Source organism: Buceros rhinoceros, unplaced genomic scaffold, assembly GCF_000710305.1.
Source record: "Buceros rhinoceros silvestris isolate BGI_N320 unplaced genomic scaffold, ASM71030v1 scaffold5691, whole genome shotgun sequence".
NCBI lineage: Eukaryota > Metazoa > Chordata > Aves > Bucerotiformes > Bucerotidae > Buceros > Buceros rhinoceros.
Genome location: NW_010394720.1, coordinates 59,425 through 86,056, shown reverse-complemented (window position 1 = coordinate 86,056; position 26,632 = coordinate 59,425). Strand labels below are relative to the sequence as shown.

At 37.4% G+C, this 26,632-nt stretch overlaps 1 protein-coding gene across 1 annotated transcript in view; it reads left to right on the top strand.

Moving 5' to 3' along the window:
- LMBRD1 (LMBR1 domain containing 1) overlaps positions 1 to 26,632 on the top strand; it is a gene marked incomplete at its 5' end in the record, with an annotated part of 52,112 nt that overhangs the window by 20,384 nt on the left and 5,096 nt on the right. The window contains 6 exons of the mRNA XM_010145297.1: positions 1,373 to 1,525; positions 9,427 to 9,491; positions 10,241 to 10,343; positions 11,478 to 11,582; positions 13,531 to 13,680; positions 20,396 to 20,468. Coding sequence (XP_010143599.1) covers positions 1,373 to 1,525; positions 9,427 to 9,491; positions 10,241 to 10,343; positions 11,478 to 11,582; positions 13,531 to 13,680; positions 20,396 to 20,468 — 649 coding nt within the window. The remainder of the gene's footprint in view (positions 1 to 1,372; positions 1,526 to 9,426; positions 9,492 to 10,240; positions 10,344 to 11,477; positions 11,583 to 13,530; positions 13,681 to 20,395; positions 20,469 to 26,632) is intronic.

The following is a 26,632-nucleotide window of genomic DNA, read 5'->3' as shown; positions in this document are numbered from 1 at the left end:
CTGCTTGGATATATGGAAGACACACTTAGAAGTTGAGAATATTAACCTCAGTTGTTGATATTGAATGAGTTATCAACACTGGATACTTGCCACATGGAGCTGTCATGAGTTGCATTCCTCAAACTATTAATAATCTTTGAGTAAATAACAGTCTGAGATATTCTTGCTTTGCAGTTAAGGTATCTTGCTGTTATAAATTGTTTCTTTATGAAAAGCATCCATATGAAAAATGTTTTTTCTGAATCCTAAATGTCTATAGGTTTTTAACGCCATTTGTAAACCCATGATAGCTTTGCAGCTCACTTGAAATGCTGTGCCTAATGTAAGCAGGACAGTCTTAACAACATGAGAGTGCAATCTGAAGGAAGATAAGATTTCTCCTTTACATACAAGATGCTGGGGATAATATCCCACCCTTTTCCCAACTCATTTCAGATAATGGTTTGACCAGTGTTCTCATAGCCCTGGTGGGTGGGGGGAAGAGGGGGGGGTTGTTAAAATGCATCACTCTCATCCTGGCAGTCCATCTGTGCTGTTGTGTGCTCTGATTGTACACCTCAGCAGTGTTGAAACAGTTCCAAGTCTTCCACTGATACTTGGCTACCTCTACACAGTGTGGGCACTGGCAGTATTCTAGAAATCTTCTTGCATAATGAAAGCTATGAAGTAGTCTCCCTCCCTTTAAAGTTTTGGTTTCTATAGAGTACTACTACAACTGTAGTACAACCTGTATTACTGGAATCAATATAAAAATGAGAAACCCCTAAAAAAGGAAACATTGAGTGTAACAGAATACTGGAGTATAAGAGTTTAAAAGCAACTGGTCTTGATCTAGCTAATGGAATCACAGAATGGCAGGGATTGGAAAGGACCTCTGGGGATCCTGTAGTCCATTCTCCCTTTCTAAAACAGGTTCACCTAGAGCAGTTTGGACAGAAATGCGTCCAGGCAGGTTTTGAATCTCTCCAGAGAAGGAGATTTCACAATCTCTCTGGGCGGCCTGTGCTCTGGCAGTGCTCTGCCACCCCTCTGAAAGGTCATCAAGCTCAACCCTCTGCACAAAGCAAGGACCCATTTCAGGTTAGATCAGGTTATTTAGATCCCATCTGGACATTTTAAGTGTTTCTAGCCTTAGACTGTCCAACTGTTAAATTTTAAACATCCTCATTGTGAAGAGTGTTTTCTACTCCCTAATGGGAATACCCCTTGTTGGCAGCTTGTGACTTTTGCATTTCATTCTCTTGCTGTGCATAGAAAGTGTGAATTTTATGCTACAAAGTCTTTAGAGTTGTTTTAACTAATTAAACTAGATGTCAAGTTTATTTTCTTGATTCAATGTCCCTGATCTCTTGCACTGTTTTTTGGTAACCAGTGCAGAGATGGTCGACCTCTGTCTTTAAGGGATAGACGAGCTGTACAGCAACTAGAAGATAGACTAAGGACACTTCGAAGGAGAGAAAGGCATCTGGAGTCTATTGAGAAAAGCTGGTGGACAAAGTTCTGTGAAGCTATCCGACCTCTAAAGGTAAAATTTCTCACTTTGTAAGACTTAAGTTGGATTAATTTCCATCTTTCTTCTTCATATGTAGATCATAGGTTATATTTATCAATTACCATCCCTGAATATCAATTGCTTTTTTTATTGCTGGTATAGTACACAATAGCAGCCTGATAGCAAGCTCTGTTCAAGCTCTTGGAAAACCTTTTATTTTGCCTAAAACATGATTAAGATTAAAAGGAGCAAGTCCTAACTGTCTATTATGGTGCCACTGCCCTAGAAAATCCAAGTATCTAATCTTTTCTCAGGCATGTGAAAATGGGAAGAAGGATGAATTCTGTAGCTGTTAGATAGCTTAGGTTAATCTAAATTACATGTAGCCAGCAGAAGTGAGGAATGCTTTGATGAGAATATATGCATTTGGAATGAGCATCTTGCAAATTTCTTGATCAATAGTAAGCTATTTGCATAGAACTTATGTCTTGATACTTAACCAGTGCAAAAGAGACTCTTACTGGCTCAAAGCTTTGATCTTGGTCTTTTTGATCTTAGGACTTTGATTTTATTAGATACCTTGTTTTAAAAAACCCAGTACTTCTATGAAATGGTATTGCCATATAAAGTATTTTTGTACAACTAGGTGTAGAAAGAAATTTATTACTTTAAACTGTAGGTGGCTCTTCATAAAGGTGATGGGTCAGGGGAGGGCTATAAACAATTTCCTCTAAAGTCATTGTTTACTGTTAATGCTGAGTACCATTGGGATGAAATTGCAGTTGAACAAAAGCTTTCAGTGTGAAATTCTTAGTGGAGTTATCTTTCTATGATACATTAGAAATCCAGACTTTGCCCCTTCATTTAAAAGACAAATATTCCTTAACTATACATTTTAAAAGTTTGGATGCTTCCTTTGATTCAGAATAGCTTGAGTCCTTTAACTTTTCACATTAATTTTAAATTGGAGAAATGCATTGGGCGTATCTTTTGTCTGTGGGATTTTAACAGTTCATTATGTTCTCACAGGATGGCATACAATATGACCAGTTACTTAGAGATAACTTACATTCAGGATGGCATTCCAGTGTGTCTTTGTTCTTGTGGTTTGAATGCTTTTTATTCTCAGTAGCTGTGATGCTAAATTGTTGACTTAAGAACTGCAGACTAAAAAGGAGTTGCAGGTGGATAATTTCTCCTGACAGATTTTCACTTAGAATAGGGATTGTGCTATGAAACATGTTACAAAACTTGTTTACTTTAACTTTTCCTTGAGCTGTCCTGTGAAGGTGATAACGTCCATCATTTAACAACTTAAGTCTTCCAGGACTGTTTTACTGTTAATAGTATTTGAATTGGTTTTACACATAACCTCTCAATTGTTCAATTAGTGGCTTTCATGAAAAGAAGGAAATATTTTGGTGTCCATGTGTAATACCTTTTTCAGTGTAAAAGTGTGGAAAATATCTTGGAGCTTTGCTTACTGCTTTACAACACTAATATCTTTAGTGCCACTTGTGTATTGTTCAAGAATGTGGCTATTTCTTAGACTTGAAGAGAAATTCCATTTGTTGTGAGACAAGTACTATATAAGGAGAACACAGTTACTACTTTGTGTTTGGACTGGTCAGTTTTACAGAATTTGCAGACTTACTGGGTCTGACAGATCAGAATAATGTGTTCAGGAGTAGCACAAGGTCTTGGAGGTCTTTTACAGTGTTAACTTAGTGTCTACATTGACATCTATAATCATTGTCTTTGCATAGTGTCCTACTGCATTATTACTTTGTTATGTTACTGATAAATATCTATTAGCATGTGATTTGTTCAAGCCAAAAATTTTTTTCTTCGGAAGAGTAAGCTTTCTTTGACATCAAGTAAACTCTGAGAACAGTTGTTCTGCTCAAAGCTAAATCAAACTAAAGATGAAGCTGTTAATTTTTCAATTTAGTCAAAAGCAACATATAGAAGATCCCAAGGAAATGACTAATGGTCAGCATAGCATTGTCAAGTAATGTCAAACTAGTCTTAAGTTATTTGTACAAAATGTAACCTTTCCCATAGATAGTGAATCTACTGCTTCTCCTTCCTTTATTTTTTTCTCACACTTTTCTGATACTCTCAGCAACAGGAGAAGTGTCATATACTCTAGGGTAGGTATAAAAACTGTTTAGGGGGAAAAATAACCTCCAGAGCACATAGTTATGTTTGCTCAAAAGTGAACAAGACTATAGGTTGTGAAACATGGAAGCTTATTCAACAATCTAAGTTGAGAGTATTGCATCAGAGATGCTGTAGATGAGTAATACAGGAAAATAGTCTTCTGTTTTGAAGACTGAGACCTGGGTGAACAGAGCGTGCTCATGTGTCTTATCTTAAGCAGGGACTTCATCATTGACATTAGTCCAAGTATTTGGAGGCTAATACGGAGATAACGGTGTTCCTTTGATAGAGTGGTACACTTGAACTCTAGCAAGGAAGAGCTAAACCGTTCTGTCTAATTTTAAGGATAATGAGGACTGTGTAGATGTGTCAGTCTCTCCACCTGCTGATGAAGGCCTTCAGAGAAGTATAGGTTCAGTTAATGCTGTCCTGAGGATGAAGGGCTAAGTAAGGTATTCCTCTTTTTAATGGACTTTTGATTACATGATTATCTTAGTAACACTGTAGATGAAACAATGTAGCTTGACTTGACATCTGGGAGCAGGGATAGGTGCAGAGCTCTCTGAATAACTCAAGGATGGTGCAGGGGTCGGGAATATTTATGAAGTTGGAGAGGTAGCAGGGAAAATTATATACAGAACATGTATAATGTCAGAAGAGACTTAGCATGTGACTTGATTATGTGCGGTAGCAGTGGGAAAACACACTAGTCAATTGAATATTTCCAAATTATTTGGGCTGACTTACCAAACTGAAATGCCATTCAGATTTCTACTATGACCTGGAAGTAGCATGCTTCTACTTTTACTATTGAGAAATGCCTACATTGACATTTTTGGTTCACTTTTTTCTTATCCATGTCTTTTAATCCCATATGTTCAAATGTAAAACAAAGCTTTAAGTAGTCCAGTTCTTACTGTCTTCTGCTTCAGCTGCTTTCTTATTTGCCCATGCAGAGGTTGAGATGCTGAAGGAACTAATTTCAGGCAGCAGCATAAGTTGTATTAGGTGTTATTTCAACTCTATTTTTTTAATATCTGCAGTCTTGCATAAAAACATGCTTCACTGTTTTTTGGCAGTTACTGGTGTGCATACTAGCTTGTACAACAGATTGGAGATTAGAAGACCCAAGCAGATAGAGGGGATCAAAGTGGAAGTGCAAGGCAGTACCTCTGAAACATGTTCTGTAGCAAAAGTTCAAGTACAAATGTGTACAGGGTCTGTTTTGCAGCTGAAAGTTACAAGGAAGCCTGGCAATGGAGTGATTCAAACTCCTTGTAGTGGAGGAGGTAACATAGCTTGAGGTATGGTTGCACTGAGGTCCTGCTTTCAAAAGGACTAGGTAGTAGGAAAATAACTTTCAATGCAAGAAAACCTTAACTTGTCTTAATATAATTAAAGGGTTGCTTTTTTGTAATGACCTTACTGACTTCCCCTGCATGTTGTTTGGCTGAAACCCAGGCTTTTTGGTTTTGCCTGTTCTGGTACTAAAAGCTTTTAAGCATCAGTTGATACAGCCCTACTATGAGAACAAGAGGCTTTCATGAAGTGCTCTCCTGTGTTCTGAAGTTCAGTGTGTACTCATGTTCTCAGGGGCTGGGATTTCTTGTTTATGTTGTGACAAAGCAAAATGATATTGTAAATTTTCATGGCTAAGTGTATCCAGAGTCTTTGAAGATACTCTAGTTGGTCTAAAGCTAGTAAACAGCAGTACAGTAGTTTCCCAAGATCATGAATGACATTTGGCCTTTGCCGTAGGTGTCAAAAGGCGACAGTCAGTGTATAGCTCCTGCTGTGATGTTTTTCTAGCTATCTTAGGCTTTATGCAGGGCGGGAAGAAAGGAAGTACTTCTTCTTTCCCTTATCCAGATGTGAGCTGATAACCTACTGGAGGCATGCTTTTGAATCAGGTTGATAACGGTTGATAAAGCTCAGCTGGACTGTGTAAGTTGCAAGCTGAACTACTAGTCTGAGTGTTGGTGTTCTCTTAATCACTGGTCAAGTGCTGGTTAATAGATCAAATTACACCTCGTTTCTAGTCTGTAATCAGTTGAGGTACCAGGAAAATCCAGGTAAGAAGTCAAGGATCCCTCCTGTGAAAAGTGGAAATCAACTGATTATCTGAAATTGTGTAAACATAGGTTGATGTTAATTGCAAATCATTTATGGTTTGGTAATCTGAATAGCACTGTGGAAGTACAGACTGAACTAAGGTAGAACGAAGGTCTTCAATATTAGTCTTCTCAATCTCATATATAGTGGGACTGGAGGGGAGGTTAAAATGGGAAAAGTGCTTTTTCAACCACTTACCTATGAAGAGTGTTTTGCCTTGCCTCGGAGGACAGACATATTCCAGAGGAGATATGGATACCTGTCTCCTGGCCACAGCTGACAAAGTAATGAAGTAATACAAGCTTCAGATTTCCTTAAACATCTTTTTCCTGTATGGGTAATATCTAGTGGGAGTTTGCTGTGGAAAAGTAGGATCTTAGTAACTAAGATTTTTCTCCCTCATGACCTTATCTGGAGGAGTGGGTTAGGGAATGGCACACAAGTGAGCCTGTGTCCTGGTTTGAGCTAAAACTTCCTTGTTTTGGGAAATGGACAAATAGAATTATTCCATGGAGTACAATAATTCCGCATTCAATTGGTTAAGGGGGTCAGGTGAACGTAATGTTATGTCGGGAGCCTTTAAAAGCAGCAGCCCGGGGGAGTGTCTCTCTCTTGGACTCTGACTGCATTACGAAGGGAGCCCTCCTGCGGCTCTGCTGGCCTGACTAGGCCCGAGACTTGAGGGCCTGCACCCCCAGACATTGCTGAGGATCACAGACTTTGAACTGTTCCTGCCGTGAGTCTCGTTTGAAAAAATCGAGTGAAATATTCGGACTCCTGGCTGTTCCATACAGGGAGTTTGCCTGCAATTTCTCTCCCTACGCAGGGGTTTCTTCCACCCCCCACCATCTTGCCACAAGAAGAATTCTGCTCTCTCTGTCTGCAGCTGCAGAGTCTTCACTCCTACCTTGCTGCTGGGTGTCTGCCAAGAGCACTGACCTTGAACAAGACTGTTAAGGGCTTTGGTTATCTAAGTCCTCTCTTCTTTGTTTTTCCCCTTTCTTGGTTTGTGCCTATATATATAGTAGTGTATAGTGGTGTGGTTTTATTGTTTATTAAAAGTTTGTTTCAGTTTCCCAAATGCAGACTGAGGTGTGAATTTCTTCTTTCCCCTTAAACCCCTTCTGTCTCTAGTGAGACAAAGGGGATCGTTAAGGAATTCGAGGAGTTGTTACCTCAGTCCCTCAGCCCTTAACAGCCTGCATAAATCGATTCAGTTACAGCTCCAATGGGTTCACTGTATTTTCCTAGAAACCCTAGTCACAGAATGTGCTCAGATAAACATGCTGAACTAAATATATGGAAATACGTGGACTAAATATGTGGAAATGCACCTTAGTATTACTCTCTAAATCTATACCTAATAAGGCCTATATAATTTGAGTTGCTTTATAAGCAATATACTAATATAGTGTTTGAGTTTGTACATGGAAGCTTATCTTCAAAATTTAATGAATAGCAGCATTGTAACACTTTAATGAGCGGCTGTAATAAAGTTCTTAATCTTTCAAGATGGTTATGTGTGAAGTTTTAAGGTTGACTGAATTGAAACTATAAAACTCCATCATTCATGTGGAAGATCATGTACTCCTGCATGTAGAATTTGGAAATAAGTCTGTCCGGGTTGTCTCAGGTCTAGCAATCTGAAAACACTATTGTTTTGGCAAGTTCAGCATATTTATCTGAGCACATTCTGTAACTAGGGTTTCTAGGAAAATACAGTGAACCTGTTGGAGCTGTAACTAAATGGGTTTATGTGGGCTCACTTTTCTGTACCGTTCCCTAACCCACCCCTCCAGATAAGATTGTGAGGGAGAAAACCTGCCAAAGGAGTGGAGACTGTTTTCCCTGGGCTACAAGCTAGTTCAGGATAAACAATAGGAGGTGTTCTTGTTGAGGACAGCTTGGGGAGGAAGGTCCCTGGCTCAACTGCTGTATTTGGTAGGCATAATAACATTTCCTGTGTTTTGATTCAGATCTTAAGCAACTGTTTTTCTCAGAATCTGCTTGACTCAGACCATTTGTAGAAGAACTGAAAAATTAAGTCGTCTTTGAAATTAGGTGGCTTCTTCCTCTAAAGATAAAAATGAGAAGGAAATGGGGAAACAATGTACAGGTATCAGAGTATTACTTTCAGTTCTCTAAACTTACTGTTGTCTGAATTCTTTGTTTAAAATAAGCTTAAAAAGCTAGACAATATAGTCAATATACGAAGATGAGTTTATTTTGATCTAGCCCTTAAAACCTGAATGCAGAAACCCAGTGTAACTGCTGATATAGTTGGTCTACAAAATCTTCATTTACTCCTAGTAAACTCAGTTTAGTGTTTCTTACGTCACCTTGGCTTAGCCAATAAATTCTGTAATTTAGTATGTCAGGCAGTTCCATATTAATGTGCAAAAGGTTACAAAATTCTGCTGTTGCAGATTTTAAAAACAATAGCAGCATCTGATGTAATTATAGTGGTCCCTAAAAATTTTTACCTGTACTTATCTATGCTTATGACTTGTTGGCTGTTATACTGAACAGCTGTTACACTTCTTTATTTCAAATTCCTGTGTAGGATATGCACTCTATTTTGTGTATTTTATTTTTTTATTATATTTTATTTTGCACCTAGTGCAGCTGCAGGGATATGAAGGCTCTTCTAGAACCTTCTCCAGAAGAGATGTCTCTATCTGGTGATTGTCATGTGGTAATCTCATCTTGTTTTAATCACTTGTGGATAGCTAAGTGTTTTTAGAATAACTGTATTTAAGTGGCAGTTATCTAGACTTTCTTGAAACTCAAGTATTTTTCCTAGTACATTAGTATTTATGAGCATCTCTTTTCTAGCTCGTTCTCAAGTCTTCACATCACTTCAAAGTTAAATTCCTAGGTGACTTAAACCTTTGAGTCAAAATACTTTGTGAAGTTGATGATTTCTATAACTTGGACCTTAAATTGCTTTGGAATACTCCATACTGATGACTAACAGAGAACTTGCAGGCAGAGGCAAGAAAAAAGTAGACCTGGTATTTGTGCTTGGGTACTTGAATTTTACATCACTCATGTAATGATTGCACACAATGATTTGGTCATTGAGTGTTTAAGTGGTGCTACAGAAGAGAGCTCTCACCTGGAAAAGGTGAGATGTTCCTTGTAAGCTGTGCACAGGTTTCCTCCTGTTGGAAGGTGAGCACACAGGCATGGTGGTCAAGGGTAACAAACTAGTTTCCCTGAACTACATACACACATCTGGGCTTAGGGTGTTCCATATAACATAGCCAGTTCAGGTTGTGCGTTCTGCTAAATGCTGTGTTCATTTAATGTAACATTGGCAGTATTAATGAAACTCTTGAATTAAGGGTAAACTTCTGTGTTGCACTATAGCATGCGATGTACTTTAACACTTGATTTTGAGCATAGTGTATCTCCCAGGCATTGAGGTGGTTCTCATCTTAGATGACCAACTTTTTAAATGCTTGACATAAACCCTGTTTAGCAGAGTAAACATTTTGCTAGCACTTCTCACTAGTATTCAAAGTTACTCTTTAAAGTGTGTTTGAGCTCTAAGGTGGTACAAGATCTTTAGTCCTTTATTAAAACTTAGACAAGTCTTCACTTCGTGTATTAACTGCCATCACATTCAGTTAAATTTAATAACTCTTTATTTCTAGATTGTGTGGGGAGTATTCTTCATCATTGTGGCACTACTTTTCACTGTTTCTCTGTTCTTGTCAAAGTAAGTACGTTTTAGCATTTTTCTTAACCACTTAAACTGTAATTTCTGCTCTAATGTCAAAATCAGGAGTGGTTTCCTTCAGCCTACTGTTCTATGCTATGCTTCTGTAATTAGAGCTGCATTTCTCATTATAATAGTATATATTAAAACTGTGCTAAAACAAATTAAAAGACATAGTTCAGCTTGATTGACTGTGCTGCTGAAAATGCTTCTGATTCAGAGAAATTAAGCATATATGTTACAGAAGTTGAATTCAGGCTACAGAAGTGTTCGGATTGCTTGAATGAATGTTAATGCATGTAGGTACTTGGGCTGGTGCTTAAAGCACCAGGTGCTCTAAGCAGGTGCTTAAATTCTTGCAGTAAATGGCATGTGTAATACATTATGATATGCGTTACCTTGTAATTGTTTCATGACACTGAAAGCAGTATAGACAGCTGCAGATCTGGTAGAGGATTAACAAAAGCAGGGGCCTCAGAATTATTAAATGCCAACACTTGACTGGGCAAATAAGCTCTGACTCGCACTAGGTAAATGTGAAAATGCTAAGTAGATCCAGAAATCACTATACCTTCTCATAGGACAAGTGTAGGGAGTGTGGTAAAACAAAGCATGCGTCTATATGCATATGATAAAGCTGTCATCTCTGGGCTTAGTTCAACATTTTTTGTGCTGCCATTTTAAACCAAAATGAAGACAGCTCTGGGAGAACCATGGTACTTACACATTTTTTTTCTTAATTACTGCAGTTTGGACAAAGCTCTGCATTCAGCTGGCTTTGACTCGGGATTTATAATTTTAGGAACTAATCTGACCAATCCACTGAATATGCTGTTACCTGTTCTTCAAACAGTAAGTAAAAAAATTAATGATATGTGTAAGGCTGCTCCTCTGTTTTCTGGTAAGCTGTGAAAAGGCAAACTACACTTCTTCCCAAGTAATTCATTAAAACAAAATTAGGGTGTGTTCTGTAAAAACAAGGCAACTTCCTTAATCTTGTAGTTATTAGGTACTGTTATGAAAATCTTGGGTGGGTGGAAGCCAGTTGCTCGAGGAAGGTGATGCTTGAAACTAACTTTCATCCAATGAGAGCATAGCAGCAATGAAGAATGACATTGCTTATAGTTGTCATGCATGAACAAAAGAAACTTTCTCTCATGCCCTACCTACAGTCTAGCTGTCTGTGCACTTGATAGTTTATCCCCCTTAAGTAAATGCACTTTGCCACTTTTTAATGTATTTATTGGACCTTGAAACATGTATTGTGCTCTGTGCAGTTATGTATGTTATAGCAATGCATTAGTCTCTGAAACAAACCCTACATAAGAACAAACTTGTTAATTTCAGTGGGGTTGGGAGGCAACAAGGCCAAGTGTAATTTGGCAATCAGTCATGGGTAAGCTAAGGAAAATAAAAGCCTTAATGTAAGCCAGTGCTTTACTCACCCTGAGTTGAGTTCTTTACGTATTCTTGATATAATGTGTTGGCACAATGCCTTGCTTCCCCATGGTTTCTAAAACTACTGAACACCTAAGCTTGTGGTTTACTGAGAATAGTAGTGTTCAGCAACAGTATCTCAAGCTATTATTAATGTCAATATAAAAATAAAGTTTTGTAAGGAAATATGTTCAGAAGTATTTGCAAATAGAATGCCTGTACAGTTCTAAAATGATTGCTGCCACTGAGGACTTTTTTTAATGTACTTTCAGAATCGAACTAAGTATTTCTTGGCCTAAAAATGTATAACACTTTGAGATTAAGGCAAGCTTTAGATTAAGAAAAATGCTCAGTTGCTTTCCCAAACTAATTGTATAAGCTATATTAGCTGTATTTGGAGCTGGTTATGTAAAACTTTTAAATGGAAGGACTCTTACTACCTGAGATGCTATAAGTAGAAACTACTTATTAAGCTTTAGGTGGGGGAAGAGCTTGTTTTCTAGCTTAAACATTTTCTTGTCTTTTTAACTGCTTGTGTTCTTGTTTTAGGTTTTTCCACTTGATTATATTCTTATTACAACTATTGTTATGTACTTTATCTTCACTTCAATGGCGGGAATTCGAAATATGGGTATATGGTTCTTCTGGATAAGGGTAAATATGACTCAATTTAATACTTGTTTTTAACAAATATGTGATATTGAATATATTTCATAAATAGTTATTATTAGAGAGGAATAACCTCATGCACCAGGACAGGTTAAAGGTTGACCTGTTGCAAAGCAGCTCCATGGAGAAGGACCTGGGAGTCCTGGTGCGTAATAAGTTAACCATGAGCCAACAGTGTGGTCTTGTGGCCAAGAAGGCCAGTGGTATCCTGGGGCACATTAAGAGCATGGCTGGCAGTTTGAGGTTCTCCTCTCTGCCTACTCTGTCCCAATGATGCCACATCTGGAATACTGTGTCCAGTTCCAGGCTTCCCCGGTTCAAGAGAGACAAGGAACTACTGCAGAGTCTAATGGAGAGCTATAAGCACAGTTAGGGCAGAGGAGCATCTCTCTTACCAGGAAAGGTTGAGGGGCCTGGAGAGGAGAAGGCTGAGAGGGGATCTTATCAATGCTTGTAAATATCTAAAGGGCAGGTGTCAAGAGGACAGAGCCAGACTTCCTTTAGGGTGCCTGGCAACAGGACAAGGGGCAATGGGCACAAACTACAGAACACAGGAAGTTCTGCCTGCACACAAGGAAAATCATCTTTCCTTAGTGGGTGGCAGAGCACTGGAACAGGCTGCCCAGAGTGGAATCTCCTTCTCTGGAGAGATTCAAAACCTGCCTGGATGCATTTCTGTCCCAACTGCTCTAGGTGAACCTGTTTTAGCAAGGGCGGGAGGACTACAGGATCCCCAGAGTTCCCTTCTAATCCCTTCCATTCTGTGATTGTCTACTGCTTTGTAAGCACTGAATGTTGCAAATAGCATTGCCTTATGATTGCTAGAAGCCTATTTTACAATTTTCACTACTTTTGAAAGGTATTCCATTTTCCTAAGTTATCAGACCAGATCTGGGGTTAGTTTGATAAGTAATACAGTCATCTGACTATTTCAAGTGTTTATTCGGGTGCACTTGGCTTCTGATGTTTCTAAGTTCAAGCCATATGATTCTTATATACTTGAAGTACTAGTGAATTTTGTGATCAAAATCTGAAGTGTGCATGCTGTCAATAGTGCTTGGCTTTTTAAGTAGCAAGCAAGTTTATCTAGCTTGATAAGAGAGAACAGTGTGATGGTATGGTACATCTAAATCTCATGCAAATAATACATTGCTATGGTTGACAAAGCAGCTTTTTATTCAGTTTTTTTATTCAACAGTATGCCATTCATGCCTGCAATGCTTGATTAAATATTTCCCTACTTCTATGACTACTTTTGCTTTAATACTGTTAAGCTTTCATGTGGTGACACTCCAGAATTGCAAACAGTGACCCTGAGTCCTTGCAATGAGTTGAGATTGGTCTTTCATCATTTACCCCTCAGCTGCCAAGCTTCTTTATGCTAATGTGGTGCTCAGGTTGAGCCTTTGGGATTACAGAATAAAGTGGCATCTACAGGGTAACAACAAAGGATTACTTTGTTCTTTGCAGTGTAAGGTGGGAAAGATGCCACCTTGTGGTGTCCAAGTTTTTTCAAAGCCCCTTTCATAACTCCATCTGCTTTTCTAGGTCAGATTAGAGGTATACTAATACAAGACACCTCCGACTCAATTGAAGGACAAAACATTCTTTTGACAAACCAAAACACAGTTTGTTATCAGTAATAAGCAACACCATTTGAATTTTACTACTAGCTGCTGGATTATAAATGTTCCAGGCTTTTTGCAAACAACAGACAATTTGGTTGAAGTTTTCAAAGGTGTGCTTTGAAATTCAGGTAAATACACCTGAAAACCTGCTTTGACTCATTGGAATTAAGTTGCCAGAGGATAATTTTAGCAACCTGCCACCTCTGACAGTAGATTTTAAGCTGTTATTTGAATTAAAGAGGATTTTAAATGTCTTCAGAGAAAAAAAATCACTATGTTAATATTTGTATGTTTTCCTTTTTTAGCTTTATAAAATCAGACGAGGAAAAACTCGACCTCAAGCACTCTTGTTTCTCTGTATGATACTTCTGTTGATAGTTCTTCATACAAGTTACATGATCTACAGTCTTGCCCCTCAGTATGTAATGTATGGAAGTCAAAAATACCTGGTACAGGTGAGATGTAATACTTTTAAAAAACTTACGTTCAAAAATCATAATACTCTGTTTACAGTGACTTTTAAAGCTAAGCCCTTCTCAGTTTTGAAGACTTCTGAAGCCATGTTTATTAACTACTAGTAGGTCTCTTGGTAATACATAAGCCAGAAATTGGTTGTAGTATATATAACACAATTCTTGCGTTGTCCTCAGACAGTGTAAAACTTTGAGCATTGCTTTTACCACTTTTGATAAGACAGCTGCTAGCTTACACTAGATTTTGTACTGGTACACTTAGTTTGAGTGACTTCAGTGAGGGTGAATTTTAGTGTATAAGACTACAAACTGAAAGCAATGATGTTGTTCTGCAGTTGATAGTGTTTATGTGCATATTTGTTAGAATTGACAAAGATAACTTGGTACAGTAGAGGGTAATAATCAGAAAAAAGCTGAGCATATGCTGATTAAACATATTTCAGATACTTCGGATTGTCCAACTTCTTGAAACTCCTTGCAGTTCTTCTATAAAATCTACAGAATTAAGTAGTTAACATTAGTCTCTGCCTTTGTTATTCCACTTTCTTGTACTTCAAGGCCTTTAATTTTTTTATCTTTCATCTTCTGTAGTACTTGTGTAAAACTTCAAGATGCTTAACTGCTTACCAAGATCTGGTGTCCTGCAGGGATAGGTGTTGTTAGATCTGATCTTGCAAACAGATGTCTAACTGGGTCATGAACTGCTTGCTCATATTTGGGCACAGCGAAGTCCAGATCTCTTGATGTGCCATTTGGGGTTTAAGTGTAAGTGTCCAAGACAAAACAATTGAGCCAGAGTGCTTGGGAGAAAGGATTTAAATGAGACTGAAGTAACTGGGTGCTGCTTTGAGCATTTGGAATACTGTTGATTTTCCAGAAGGCAGTGCCTCTGGGAGGAGAACACAATGCATTAAAAAAACCCAACCTTCCTCAATTGATAATATCTAGTAAAATGCGTAGTTTATCACTATCATTTTTTTTAAGAGTGGATGCAGAATACTTTGAGCAAAAGGATTATAAGGAGAAACTGAAGTAATGTTGAACATGCTAGAGACGAGGAACCTGATCAACTTAAATGTTCTGAGTGGATGTGGTAGAACTGTCATTGCAAAAGGCAAACTAGTGAGGTTGGTCAGTCTGATATCAATCCAAGCAATAACAGAATCTCTGTAGAAGACTTGAATATTTGATATTTAAGAAATTAAATGCATTTTAATTAGATTTTGTTGGATATAACTAATATAAAACAAACATTCTTAGGCATGTATAAATTGGCTCATCTTTTCAAAATTAAGGTATAGCAGCAAGAAACTGTTGAAAATCAGTTTAGGAAAGCAGTTTGCTTTTGTGGTGAGTTTATACTGAACTCCTGACATGATCACTTACTGTGTATGTAGCCTAGAACATCATATAGCTGTATGTGAATTAGTTATGAGCTCAAGTCCCTGCAAAGGCAGTTTTGTTATGTTTTTCCATATTGTAGATTGATTGCATGTCTCCACAATGCAGAACTATTGTGGGTGGAAGTGTGGGAAGGACAATTTCATTAAGGATTCTACCAAGCTAGTCTGTAAACCTTTCACTGACCTGAGAAAATAATCCTTCATGATAAATCTTGCAGATAACATGTAAGATTGAAGAGAAAACCAAATAATAAAGACTGTAAAGCAGTTTGTTTTGCTATATGAACAAAATGGCAATGTTTCAGTAAAATAAAATCCATGTTTATTGAGGAGGGCAGGAAGATTGGGACTTAACGAGCATTTGAATGTTAGCTGTTTATGACAAAGTATCTGAACATAGATACATAGTTTGTAATGAAAAGGGTTAAGAGAATGGAGCACAGCAGTAGGGAGGCTCTTACGTCGTTCAAACAACGATTGAAATATAATCCTGGCCAGCACTGCAAGATGGATTATCTGGACTGGTTGAGTAGAATTACTACTTTTAAATGAAAAGACTAAAAAATGTTATTGTCAAGATAACCATCCTGGATCTTTAGCTTCTTATATTTCAAAGAGATGTTTGAAGCATGTTAAGTAGAGTAGAAACTCTTTTTATTGCTAAAAGAGTATGCTGGTAATTATGTCTGGATTTCTCTGGCATACCAAGTAAATACAATGTTTTCAGACAACGTCCTCTTAAAGAATCTTGCAGAATGTACCAGACACATTTTCTGGGTCTGACTACCCTAATAACTGGATGTTAAATTTTTGTATTTTGAAATGAGGAGAGATGGCAGCTGGGAATGAAGAGGAGCAACAGAAATTTCTGTGGATGTTAGTAATGAAGAGGCTCTTAAGAGCTGTGAATTGGTTGTTATGGAACTGAGGAGTGTCCAGGAACATACAGAGGAACTGGGCAAGTTAAATACATTTTATGCAAGCTTCCTGATGATGGAAGCTGTATCCACCAGTTTGAACAGCCTTGATTTTCATTTTTCACACACGACAGTCAATTTCATCATTTAAAATAACACCACTTGTAACCAATACTGTGTAGAACTAAGTAATATTCCAAGCTTAGTGGATAAGTGGACTAATATGTATGTCAGAATCTGGTAGCTCACAGAAAGGCAGTGTGTAAAAGGAACACTTCATCCTTTTCGTTGCTCTACAGTAATTCCCAGCCTAGTAACCTGTCAAATTTGTACCCGAAATCTATATTTGTACCTGAAATCTATAGTGCATTAGGCAGGTTAGAATCCTGTTGAAATCTTGAATAGTTTCTTTTGTAGACTGTTACTCTTGACAGGATTTTAACTTCCAAGTGCTGTCAACTTTTCTATACATATTCAATTATCAGGAAAAATGGAGCTCTTGTGAGGTGATTAATGTTAGCTAGACCTGGACTACTTGCTTAAGTCTTTGACCCCATTGGTGTGTTCAAAATGTGTTCTCAATTAACTGAAGTGTCTTCAGCTGTGATGTCTGCAGGAAAATTTTGAAAGTTGCTTTTGGATACAGTGCCCTTACCAACTAAGTCCCTATGTAGGGCCTTGCTCAAGTTAAATAGCTCTTCAAACACTGAAGAATGCTTGGCTTAATCTCTTAAGACAACCTTTGAGATCTGTTAAACAGCAATGAGTCTCTTCATAATCTTTTACAAAGGTGAGGAATTCTGTCCATGTGCAGGCCTCCTTCTCAGCTTTGTAACAAACATAACTTTGCCCATACTTGAAGTGTAATTGCTCTTTTGGCTCAATGAGGCCAAGCTTTTTTCCCCATCTTTCTGAAAGAAAGACCACTGTTTGCTGATGTTTCTACCTAGTGGACCTCCAAGACTTTACCTGCCCAGACAGGAATTAAGAGCAACCCTGCTGAGAAGGACTTGGGGATACTGATGGATTAAAAAGCTGGACACAAGCTGGCACAATCTTTACGATATGCCCTATTGTGACAGGACAAGGGGTGATAGTTTTAAACTAAGAGGGTAGAATGAGACTAGATAGAAGGAAGAAACTTTTTATGATGAGGGTGGTGAGGCACTGAAGCAGGTTGTCCAGAGGGGTAGTAGATGCTACCTGAAAACACATAAGGAATTAAGTCCAGCACTTGCCATAGGTGACGCTGATACTTTTCTCCGATTGAGAGCCAGAGTAGCTGCAGTCACTTTCCTTCCTCAGCCTTCATATAAGTAATTGGGTGGAGTGGAAGAAAGCTCCAGGACACTGAGTGTCTCCATTGTCATCAACAGGAGTCCAGAAGTATCCCTTAGGTGGCCAAGAGTGCAAACAGATCTTTAAGGTCTTGTCCTTGGGGCATCCTGCTTTCAGGTTTAGACTGGATGTGATAACTGGAACACTAGAGTTTTAGTCTGAAAATATTCATACTAAAAATGTATGAGACTTGAATGTTTACTGTGTAATGCTAATTATTTTGAGTAACTGTTCTGTAAACACATCTTCTGTCACTTATATTGTTCCCATGTCCAATCATTTTCTGTGTTCTGTGGGGCAAAAGTGTATGTATGCAATACAAAAATGCTGAAATAACATCATTAAGGGCAAAGCTCTCATACCTTTTCTGGGCAACTAGTATAACTTAGGTACCTCTGTAGTGCCTCATACTAATGCACACAGCAGGGGAAGCAAAGGGGAGTTAGAAGTTTGTGAGCAGTTGCAGGTCTGCAGTCTCACTGGGGTCAGATGTGGTGAAATAGCTAGCACAATTGGAGTGCTGTCATGGCTAGGTGTGGGCTCTAAGAGCGACAGTTTGGCATGGCCAATAGTTGACCTCTACATGACAGAGCAGTTGGTATGTGTTGAGTTTTGCCTTGGAGTGGATAAGCCACTGAAGTTCTTATGGGTTGAGATTAGAGGCCAGATTAGCATGGATGATATTGTCTGCTGCAGGCTGCCTGATCGAGAGGAAGTAGCAAATGTTCCCTTAAGACATCTCAAGTGTCATCATTCATTTTCACAATCCCTAGTCCTCATAGGAAGCTTGAGCCACCAAGTTATCTGCTGGAAAAGCAACACAGATGAGCACAAGCAAGCCAGGAGCCTTCTGGAGTGCAGTGATGACAAGCTCCTGACACAGGCAATTTAGAAGCTGAAATAGGGTTATGCTGTCTTAAACCTGGGGCTGAAAACAAGGAAGAAGTGATCAAGGGCAGTCTTGGCTGCTGTGAGCATGAGATGGTGGAAGTTTAGAACCTTAAGAGGAAAACAGGGTAAATAGTAGGATCACAATCCTGGACTCAGGAAAGCAAATTTTGGCCTGCTTAGGGACTTGCTTGGAAGAGTTCTAGCATATAGAAATTGATAATGTGCTGGCAAAGATGTGGGTTTTTTCTTTGATCTTTCAGTGGATGAAGTAATATTGAACTCTTGCTAAGTCTTACCATAAATACTGCTAGTTTTTAGTTAATACTTTAATATAAGTAAAAACTTCCAACTTATGCAAAGCTAACTGATAGAAAATAAATAAGACTACTTTTGCTTTTTAAATATTTGTGTAGCTTGCTTTTTATATTAAAGAATATTTAATTTGAATGTTAGAAATTCTAGCTACATAAAAATGAAAGTCATGTTCAGATGACACAGTAACTGATAGAGTTAATGAGATTACCATTATCATTAATGTGGCAAATGTGGTTCATAGTTTTTATTAGGAAGGGTTAATACTATGAAATACTTTATCTCTGTTTTGGAATACATTTAGATTTTGTTTGGGTTTTGTGAAAGGGTAGACTTTCAGTGGACCTTTACAAGGTTTTGCCTTGTTGCTAATGAAAGAGGCTGGCTGTTTGACCTTATGGTACACCCCAGTGCCTTGAACCTGTGGAAAGCATTTAGATTACGGGAGTGTTCATGGAGAACAAGAATCATATCAAACCTAGAAAAAAGCACAGATGTTATCAAAACAAACCCAGAGGTCTAGCTATTGTTGAATGTTGTATTTTAAATTCGTGCTATTCAAAAATTAAAATAATGAAGAGGAGGAAGATAGAATTTTAAGATTCTGATTATTTTGTGCTTTTTACATGCCCCTCTGTAACTGTACAGTGTATAAAGCTCTTATTCCAAAAGAAGCGGTCTCTCTGAGTGCAGTGTAAGCTGGAATACCTTCTGGAGAAGGACCACTGCTAAACATGCACTGAATAACTAAATTTTCATGCCTTCTGTTCTTATCCCCTCTTTTCTATCTAATATTGTTCTCTTACTTTTGGTTTCACTTAGTTCCTGAATCCTGTGCCTAATCATACTCCTTTTGGATCAGACTCTTCTAAAGCGGTAGTGATCTCCATGCTTCCATGTGTTTGCATGAAACAAAGTTAACTGCTCATACAAAATGCTCCCTTTTAGGACAGACACTTGATTGTTTCTCTTGAATGTTCAAAGTGAAAGCTGAATTTGCTTAATATTGAAACTTTCTCAGGTGGTCAGAGAAACACCTGATTTTATGTGCCAGCTTGTACTTATTTCTGGTAGGTTTTAAGGGACATGTTTTGTTCAGCCTGAAAGAGTAAAGGTGTTGACCCTTACTGATTTTGTTAGAGGGCTTACTGTTTAGGAAGTCATTAGGGTGAAAATAAGTACAGTAGATATGAGACCCTTTGAAGTGAATTAGCGTATGAAGAAAGGATTTGCATTTGACTTTGTTAGAGTAATTCATCGATTATTCAAAAGTGTGGTACCTAAAGAGTTCATGTAGTCTCTGAAAGGGCCAGTTTTCCAAAGATTTGAGATATTTAACCAGAAATACCTGGGTTTCCAATAGTTCATTATAACTTGTCTTTCTCCACTGTGGCTATCTAAGTATATTGAATACTATCATCTGGTTTTTAGACCAGAAGGAGACTGTATTGAGGTATCATTGTGCAAGCCTAGCACTTCCATGGTGTCTTTACCACCAAAGGTGAATTTCAAATTCATTTTATGCACAGTTAAGTTTTAATTTCAAAGATGTAATTTCTGTTTTTCATGAGTCTTCAAAAAACACAAGCTATTATTTTTTCCTAAATGAAAGCATATTTAGAAACACTCATGTTGTTCCACTTACAGCTAACTCTGCACATACTGTTCAAAACCAATCTTAATCCTTTTGAATATTGTAAGAGGTTTGTCAGAGCCTTTTTTTATAAAATGAATAATTTATTGGGAGATGTGTTTGTTTCGGGGACTATCATTGTGTATGGAAGACCATTGCTAGTAGACTGGTACTGGTACTAATTTTCTGTATTTATAATGCAGAGTAATAAGACGATTGGCCAATCCAGGAATGTGACCTTTGTATCCAAAGACTGTGATGCAGATGCACCTGAAGGTAAGATAAATTAACTTCTTGTATTTACTATGTGATAAGTGCATGAAGGCCTTAATGTAGAATTTTTGAGACAATGGTAACACTTTAGTCTTTATTTTTCTGTGAAACTTGGCTGAAGCTGGGAATGAGTTTTAGCCTGGTTCCGTTTAAAAACAAAAAAGCTAACTGAAATAATGCTGAATTTGATTTTTTTAATAATGTTACCTTCAGCTTTTCCTTTTGCATATAAAAAATTTTTGCAGAGTTTGAATTGCACTAGCAATTGCAATAATGATACTGCTGTGTAAGGTCACAATTTTATTGATTGCTTTGGTTTCTTGTTTAAAAAATTGATCTTAGCAAAAGATTTATGGCCTTCATAATGGTCCAGATTTTTTCAGGCTTAAGCTCTCACTTGTTCTCATTCTGGCAAACTTAAAGCTCCTCTGTATAAAGAGGAGTTGAATTATGTGCAGTTTTATACTTCTAAAAAGGCTTGACAGTATTTCTTAATTGATAGAAAAGAGAAGTAGTTGTTCTGTATCCTCATCTTATTATCAGTATTCTAACTGCTGAATTCTGACTATGCTGCTTGTTCTAGAAGGTCTTGGGAGCTCCTCAAGTTTTCTTACTTGTGTTATTGAGGGAGATAATATTTAATTTTAAACAATTTTTGTAGTAGTGGAGGTAACTGGATCATTAGACTGGGAACAAAACTATCAGGCTGTGGTCTATTGCAAGGTGATTCGCTTGTATTTAAACTCATCTTCAAATTCAGTATGTAGATGTTAGTCTTATTCCTGGTGGTTCATAAAATTTCCCACAGGGGATAGATTTTTTTTCTTCTTTCTTGCCCATACTTCAAATAAATCATTCATTTATCTATATTTTTGACAGCTATTTTTAGACTTGATGTGGTTTTAAGTACTTTGGTGTTTCGATAATTGTTCAATTCATATTTAAGCTGCTGTATTTTTGTGTTGAAAAAAACTCTTCTGTGCCAAAGCTTAGAAGAGCAAAATCAATAGCTTTGAGCAGGTAGTACAGAAATCTGTTTCTTGATAAAAGCTTCTTGGCTTGACTAGTATTTGCTGGGAGAAGAATATATTCCCTGACATCAATAAGATCATTAGTCTTGACTTTTCTGGGAGAAATGAAAGTCATCTGATTTCTTCGAACGTTGTTGGTTTAGTTGTAGGAACTGGGGTTGGACTGATCTAAACTTCCTAAATTCCACCTGTACTTGGTATTTTGAGTACCTTGAATACTTCACATGATTTTTTTTTCCTAATTTGCTTTGATCAATGGAAACAATGTAGTTGATGCTTAACTTTTTGCTCTGAGCTGAACACAAGAAGTGACCTCTGTAAGTGGTGGCTTTGGTTTGCCATCATTAACGTTTGGTGTTGCTCTATATACCTTTGAGTCATGTTTTCCTTTCTTAATAGGAAAGAGGTGGAGAATGTATTGATGTGCTGGCCTATGCTACCCTAGTGTAAGAAGGTGGATGGATATTTCTTAAATGTGGATGTTAATGTTATCAAAAGGCTCTAGTGGAGTTCTCTTAACTACAGATAATGGTCAGGGCATTGAAGTGTTTTTTTATAAATGAGGGAAGTTTCTTTTGTAATGCTCAACTTTAAAAAAAATTGCATTCATGAAAACACTTTATTCACTGTTTCATCCAGTCAATTTTAGAAAGTGGAAATGTAATGTTTGCCTTGGAATACCTGCCTTTTTTAATAATCAATAATGAAAACTAATGAAAATAGCTGTTGTAGATAGTACTCTTAATGCTCTTTGATCAGATGGAATATGTTGACAAAACTTTGAAGGTGGGAACTGAATCATTAAATACAATTTCTCTTATTTTTAAGGATATGAGACATAGAGCAAAAATAGATGCAACTACCTTCAAGTTAAGATGAAGGTTAGCCAAGTACTTCTACCAGAGAAGTCAATAAAAACTACTGGGGTTTTATCTTATGTGAACCACTGAACTGGAACTAAATACAAATATTGATTTTTCTTCTCAGCACTTTGTTTTGTTTTATTTAAACTGAATTAATTATAACAAGTGGTTTTTCTCAAACATTAAAAAGTCTAGTTCTTTTTATGATGTGCTAATAGATAAGCTCATAGCAATCTGCTGTCTTATTAAATGCTTAGGTATTGTAGATATGATCTCTACTTACTCTAAGTAATTTGTTTCTTTCTGAAATAAGAGACCTGACCTGATCTTTCTCTCAAACTTGAATATTGTTAAAAATTGAGGCATTAATGGGCAATGTTTTCTATGTATGAGTTTCAAACCAGTGCTTGGCTTGATGAAGAGAACAATTAAACATTCTGGAGAAACTTAAGACAGTTAAAATGCAACATTATAAAACCCAGAGACTTTAATATTTACAGTTAAATATGTAATTTGTGGGTGTTTAGCATTATATTGTCTGTTTTCATGCAGCAAAGTTTTTTGCTGTTTTCTCCTGGTGTGCAGGAGGTGAATCTGCTGAACACCGGCAGCATAACTACATGAAACAAACAGAACACAAGCCAAAATAGAGCAGGCTACATCTTAACTCAAAGTACCTTTTCTTAGTTACATTTAAACATCTTGCACAAAAACCCTGTTTTCTGGTTAACATAGCCTTTGAAAGCTTTTAAAATAGTCTTTTGGACCAGCAAGTTTGTTTGTTACAGGCAAAACAAGCATTTTTCAGTGTTACAGTTGGGCAAAGAGTTCATGGGAACATTGTTTAAGGAAATGCCAGCTGAACTGTTGGGTCCCCAGTTCAGTTGAACGTAACATCAAGCAAAGGAGTTCAATTACATGATTAAGACTATTGCAGCTGGACTAATACATTGAAAGCTTATTATAGGTTCAGCTAAGCAGATCAGTGAGACTTAATGTAAATAAGCAATGGCTCAGCTTCAAGCCTATACACAAGACTTCTCAACCTAAATTATGACATCTGATAAACACTATCTGCTGCCTCCTGGACCAGAAAACCATGGAAGTTCTTTAAGCATCATTCACTTTAAATGCATAGCTTGCTGTGAATGTCCTTTGGATTCTCTCATTTCCTTAACTGGGGAAGTCAGCCTTACCCTGATTTTCTGCTAAATCTGTCTGTCTAATACAGTCTGAACAGTATGTAGCATTCCAAAAGGTATCTAGTTTCAACAAAAACAGATAACACTTTTTCCATCTGCAGGTTGATCCAGTGGTTTATTGCTTCCCTGCAAAAAGGACACTATCCCTATTTGGAATTAACATGGCCTTAGATTCTAGCTGTTGGTTAATGCTGTAACTTTTCAGTATACACAGAGCCTTATAGCATTAATATCTCTTCACCTGAATGTATTTAATAAACAGTAAAATCAAATTTCCTTTATACTTACAAAAAATTAGATTAACAAGTTTAGCTCTTTGAATCTCATTAAAACAGTTTTCTCTAGTCTGTTAATACTTGCAACTCTTATTATGCTCACAGACTGTCTGTAACCAAACCAAAATAGAAACCTTAGAGTTTTCCATTGTAGTGCCATAGCTGCTAGGGTGAATTCCAAATCTAAAATGACAAAAAGAAGAGTGATATAGGCTCTTTGTATAGTGAAGTGGTGAGAACTCTTGCATATTTTTAGCTAAAGCGTGTTTGTGCTTGCTTGTTTAAGATCTAGTACTTTCTTTCTGCAGTTTAAATCCTGCATTTCCGGTTCATATATGCCACTTAGTCTAAATTTGACTGTTGGAAAAAAAATCATTATGTGACCCAGGTTGCTCAATAGGACTTTGTTCTCATTATTTAGCATTCAGAAACTTTGACTAGAGACACTTTTCTTTCAGCATAAAATCTTAGAGGATGTTACTGGAAGCCTCCTTATGAAGTCCTGCTAGATAGGACTGGCAGATTCTTGAGCCATTTAGTGTAAACATTCATAGTGTGTAATTATCACAAAGTTGTATGACTGCTTATGTACTAAAAAGTAACTGCAAATAGTTACTGGTTATCCAGACTTGTTACAAAATCAGATCTGGCTGTTTGTTATAAAACCAAACTGCTTCATATTGATTACCTTATTTTCTGGCTGTCTAGGCTTAAAGTTGGGTTTGATTTGCAGATATGCAATAGGAGGCAACTTACCTGTAGCTTGAATCGCTGGAAAAGAGTTTGCTACCTAAATGATAGTTTGTTCCAAATAGCAACTAATGAGGAACATGGAAAAACTATTTTCCAAGTTTCTGGCTCTTCCTTGGCCTGCTAAATCTTTTGATTTGGCAGGATTTGATTCTAAACCTGCTGAGCAGCACATGTCGACTAAGATAGGGGTTTGGACTAGACTTTATCTAGCTAAACTTTTGGTTTCAACAAATCTCTTTCAGGTGCCACTTCAATACCACTTCCAAGAAAGAAGAGGAAAAAAACAACCAAATCCAAACCAAACTAATGGAGTGAAACAGCAGGCAGCTTTTTGTATTTGTATTTTAGACCTGTATTTGAAAGGATGGTGGATAGCTGCAACTGTTATTTAACATCTGAGTGGTTTGATACTCATGCTTCTGTAGTGCACTGTAGTACTTCAGAGTGCTGTCAGCTTGAAACATTGGGAGCTTAGTGATTCACCTATGTTTAAATGGAGAGCTATGGTAGCTACGTTAGCCAGTTGGGAAATGTTTTCAGATCCTTGCTACATGTGACTGAACCAATTCCAGTGCAACATTTTTGAACATCCTTTTCAGTCAAGGGATCAAAGATGTAAATCTTTTGCGAAGTTAACATAGAGGCAAGTGTGGTGAAGCTCTGTAATGCTTGCATTATTTTGAAAGCTGAAAGAGTGACAACTTGAAGGTTTAAGCAATTTCTGGAAAAAGTAAGCTGATGGAAAGAGAACTAGTATTGGATGCCATAATCTAAAAAGTGGAAAAGCTTTGTATAGCAGATTGTGGTTTTTTCAGTAGTGAAACCACAGAGGCAGCAGCAGAGGGGCTGTATTGTGAAGTGCAAAGATAGGCTCAACAGCTGAACAAGGCTAGTACTAATTTTGTGTGTGTGTATGCATATCACAGAGAAGAATACAGAAATGTGAGGATGTGCCCAAGTAGAATTTGCAAAAAACCCACTTTTCTAGAAACTGTGTAACAAGCAACTAAGAACGTAGTCCTTTTTTGCCCTGTTCAGCCAACAAGAAAAGAAATAAATACTTGATTTGTGGATGGGGACAGCTGTTACTGCCACTCCATGAATCTGTTTCCAGAGAAACCTGTGACAGTGATAGATGAAATACAATCTTAAACTTTTGTGGAAGCTGGAAGTCTTCAAGTGACCTTAAGGCTTAGAAATATGGAGGAAGATGTTAAGTTATGAGATGATAGGTACAAGAGCAAGGGAGAAAGTAGTTACAATATTGATGTGCCTGCTGATATCTGAAGACTCCTCAAGCTTATTTTGTCTTCCAATCTGAAGAGTTTGGTCTATGACCAAAGCAAGGACCGGAAACAAGTCCATGTTCTGTTTCTGGAACTTTCACTCTTTAGCAGAGTACTTCTTTCTAAACTTTATCTGCTACTTATTTCCAGTATTTTGTGTTTTAATTTTTTATTAAATGGGAAAACCAGTACATGAGTCTCAGGATTGCTTGTAGTACTGTAGCATTCCTTCCCTCCTGTGATCGAAAGGGATTCTGATCTCTCAATGGGTATTTATGCTACAAGTAGAAGTGTTGCTGCTTCTTGAGAGAAAAATTAATTGGGCATTACACAGTGATGAATATGGAGTATGGCTATATGGGTTTTACACCATTAGATGTCACTGGTTTCTTAAATAGTTGAAGTGTCATGTGTTTTTGTGGGCCATTAACTTTGTCCTTTGTACAGACTTTTTTGGTCAGTTTGATTACTATAAATTGACTAAGCTCTTTGCATAATTTCTCTAGTGAAATGCTGAGTTGGAAGACAAATGATAGGACTCTTACTTTGTGTACTCTGTAGCCACATATAGCCAGTACCTGGATCTTACATGTCTTACATGTTTGTATAGTCTTTCATAAGTGATTTGAGTTACACAACACTTATCATCCAAAATGAGATACTCAAACTATTTTGCGGTTTGAAAAAGCATTACATAAACTGATGCAAAGAAAATGTTGCCATTATAGAAACTCTGCTCACTTAGTTTAAAATACTG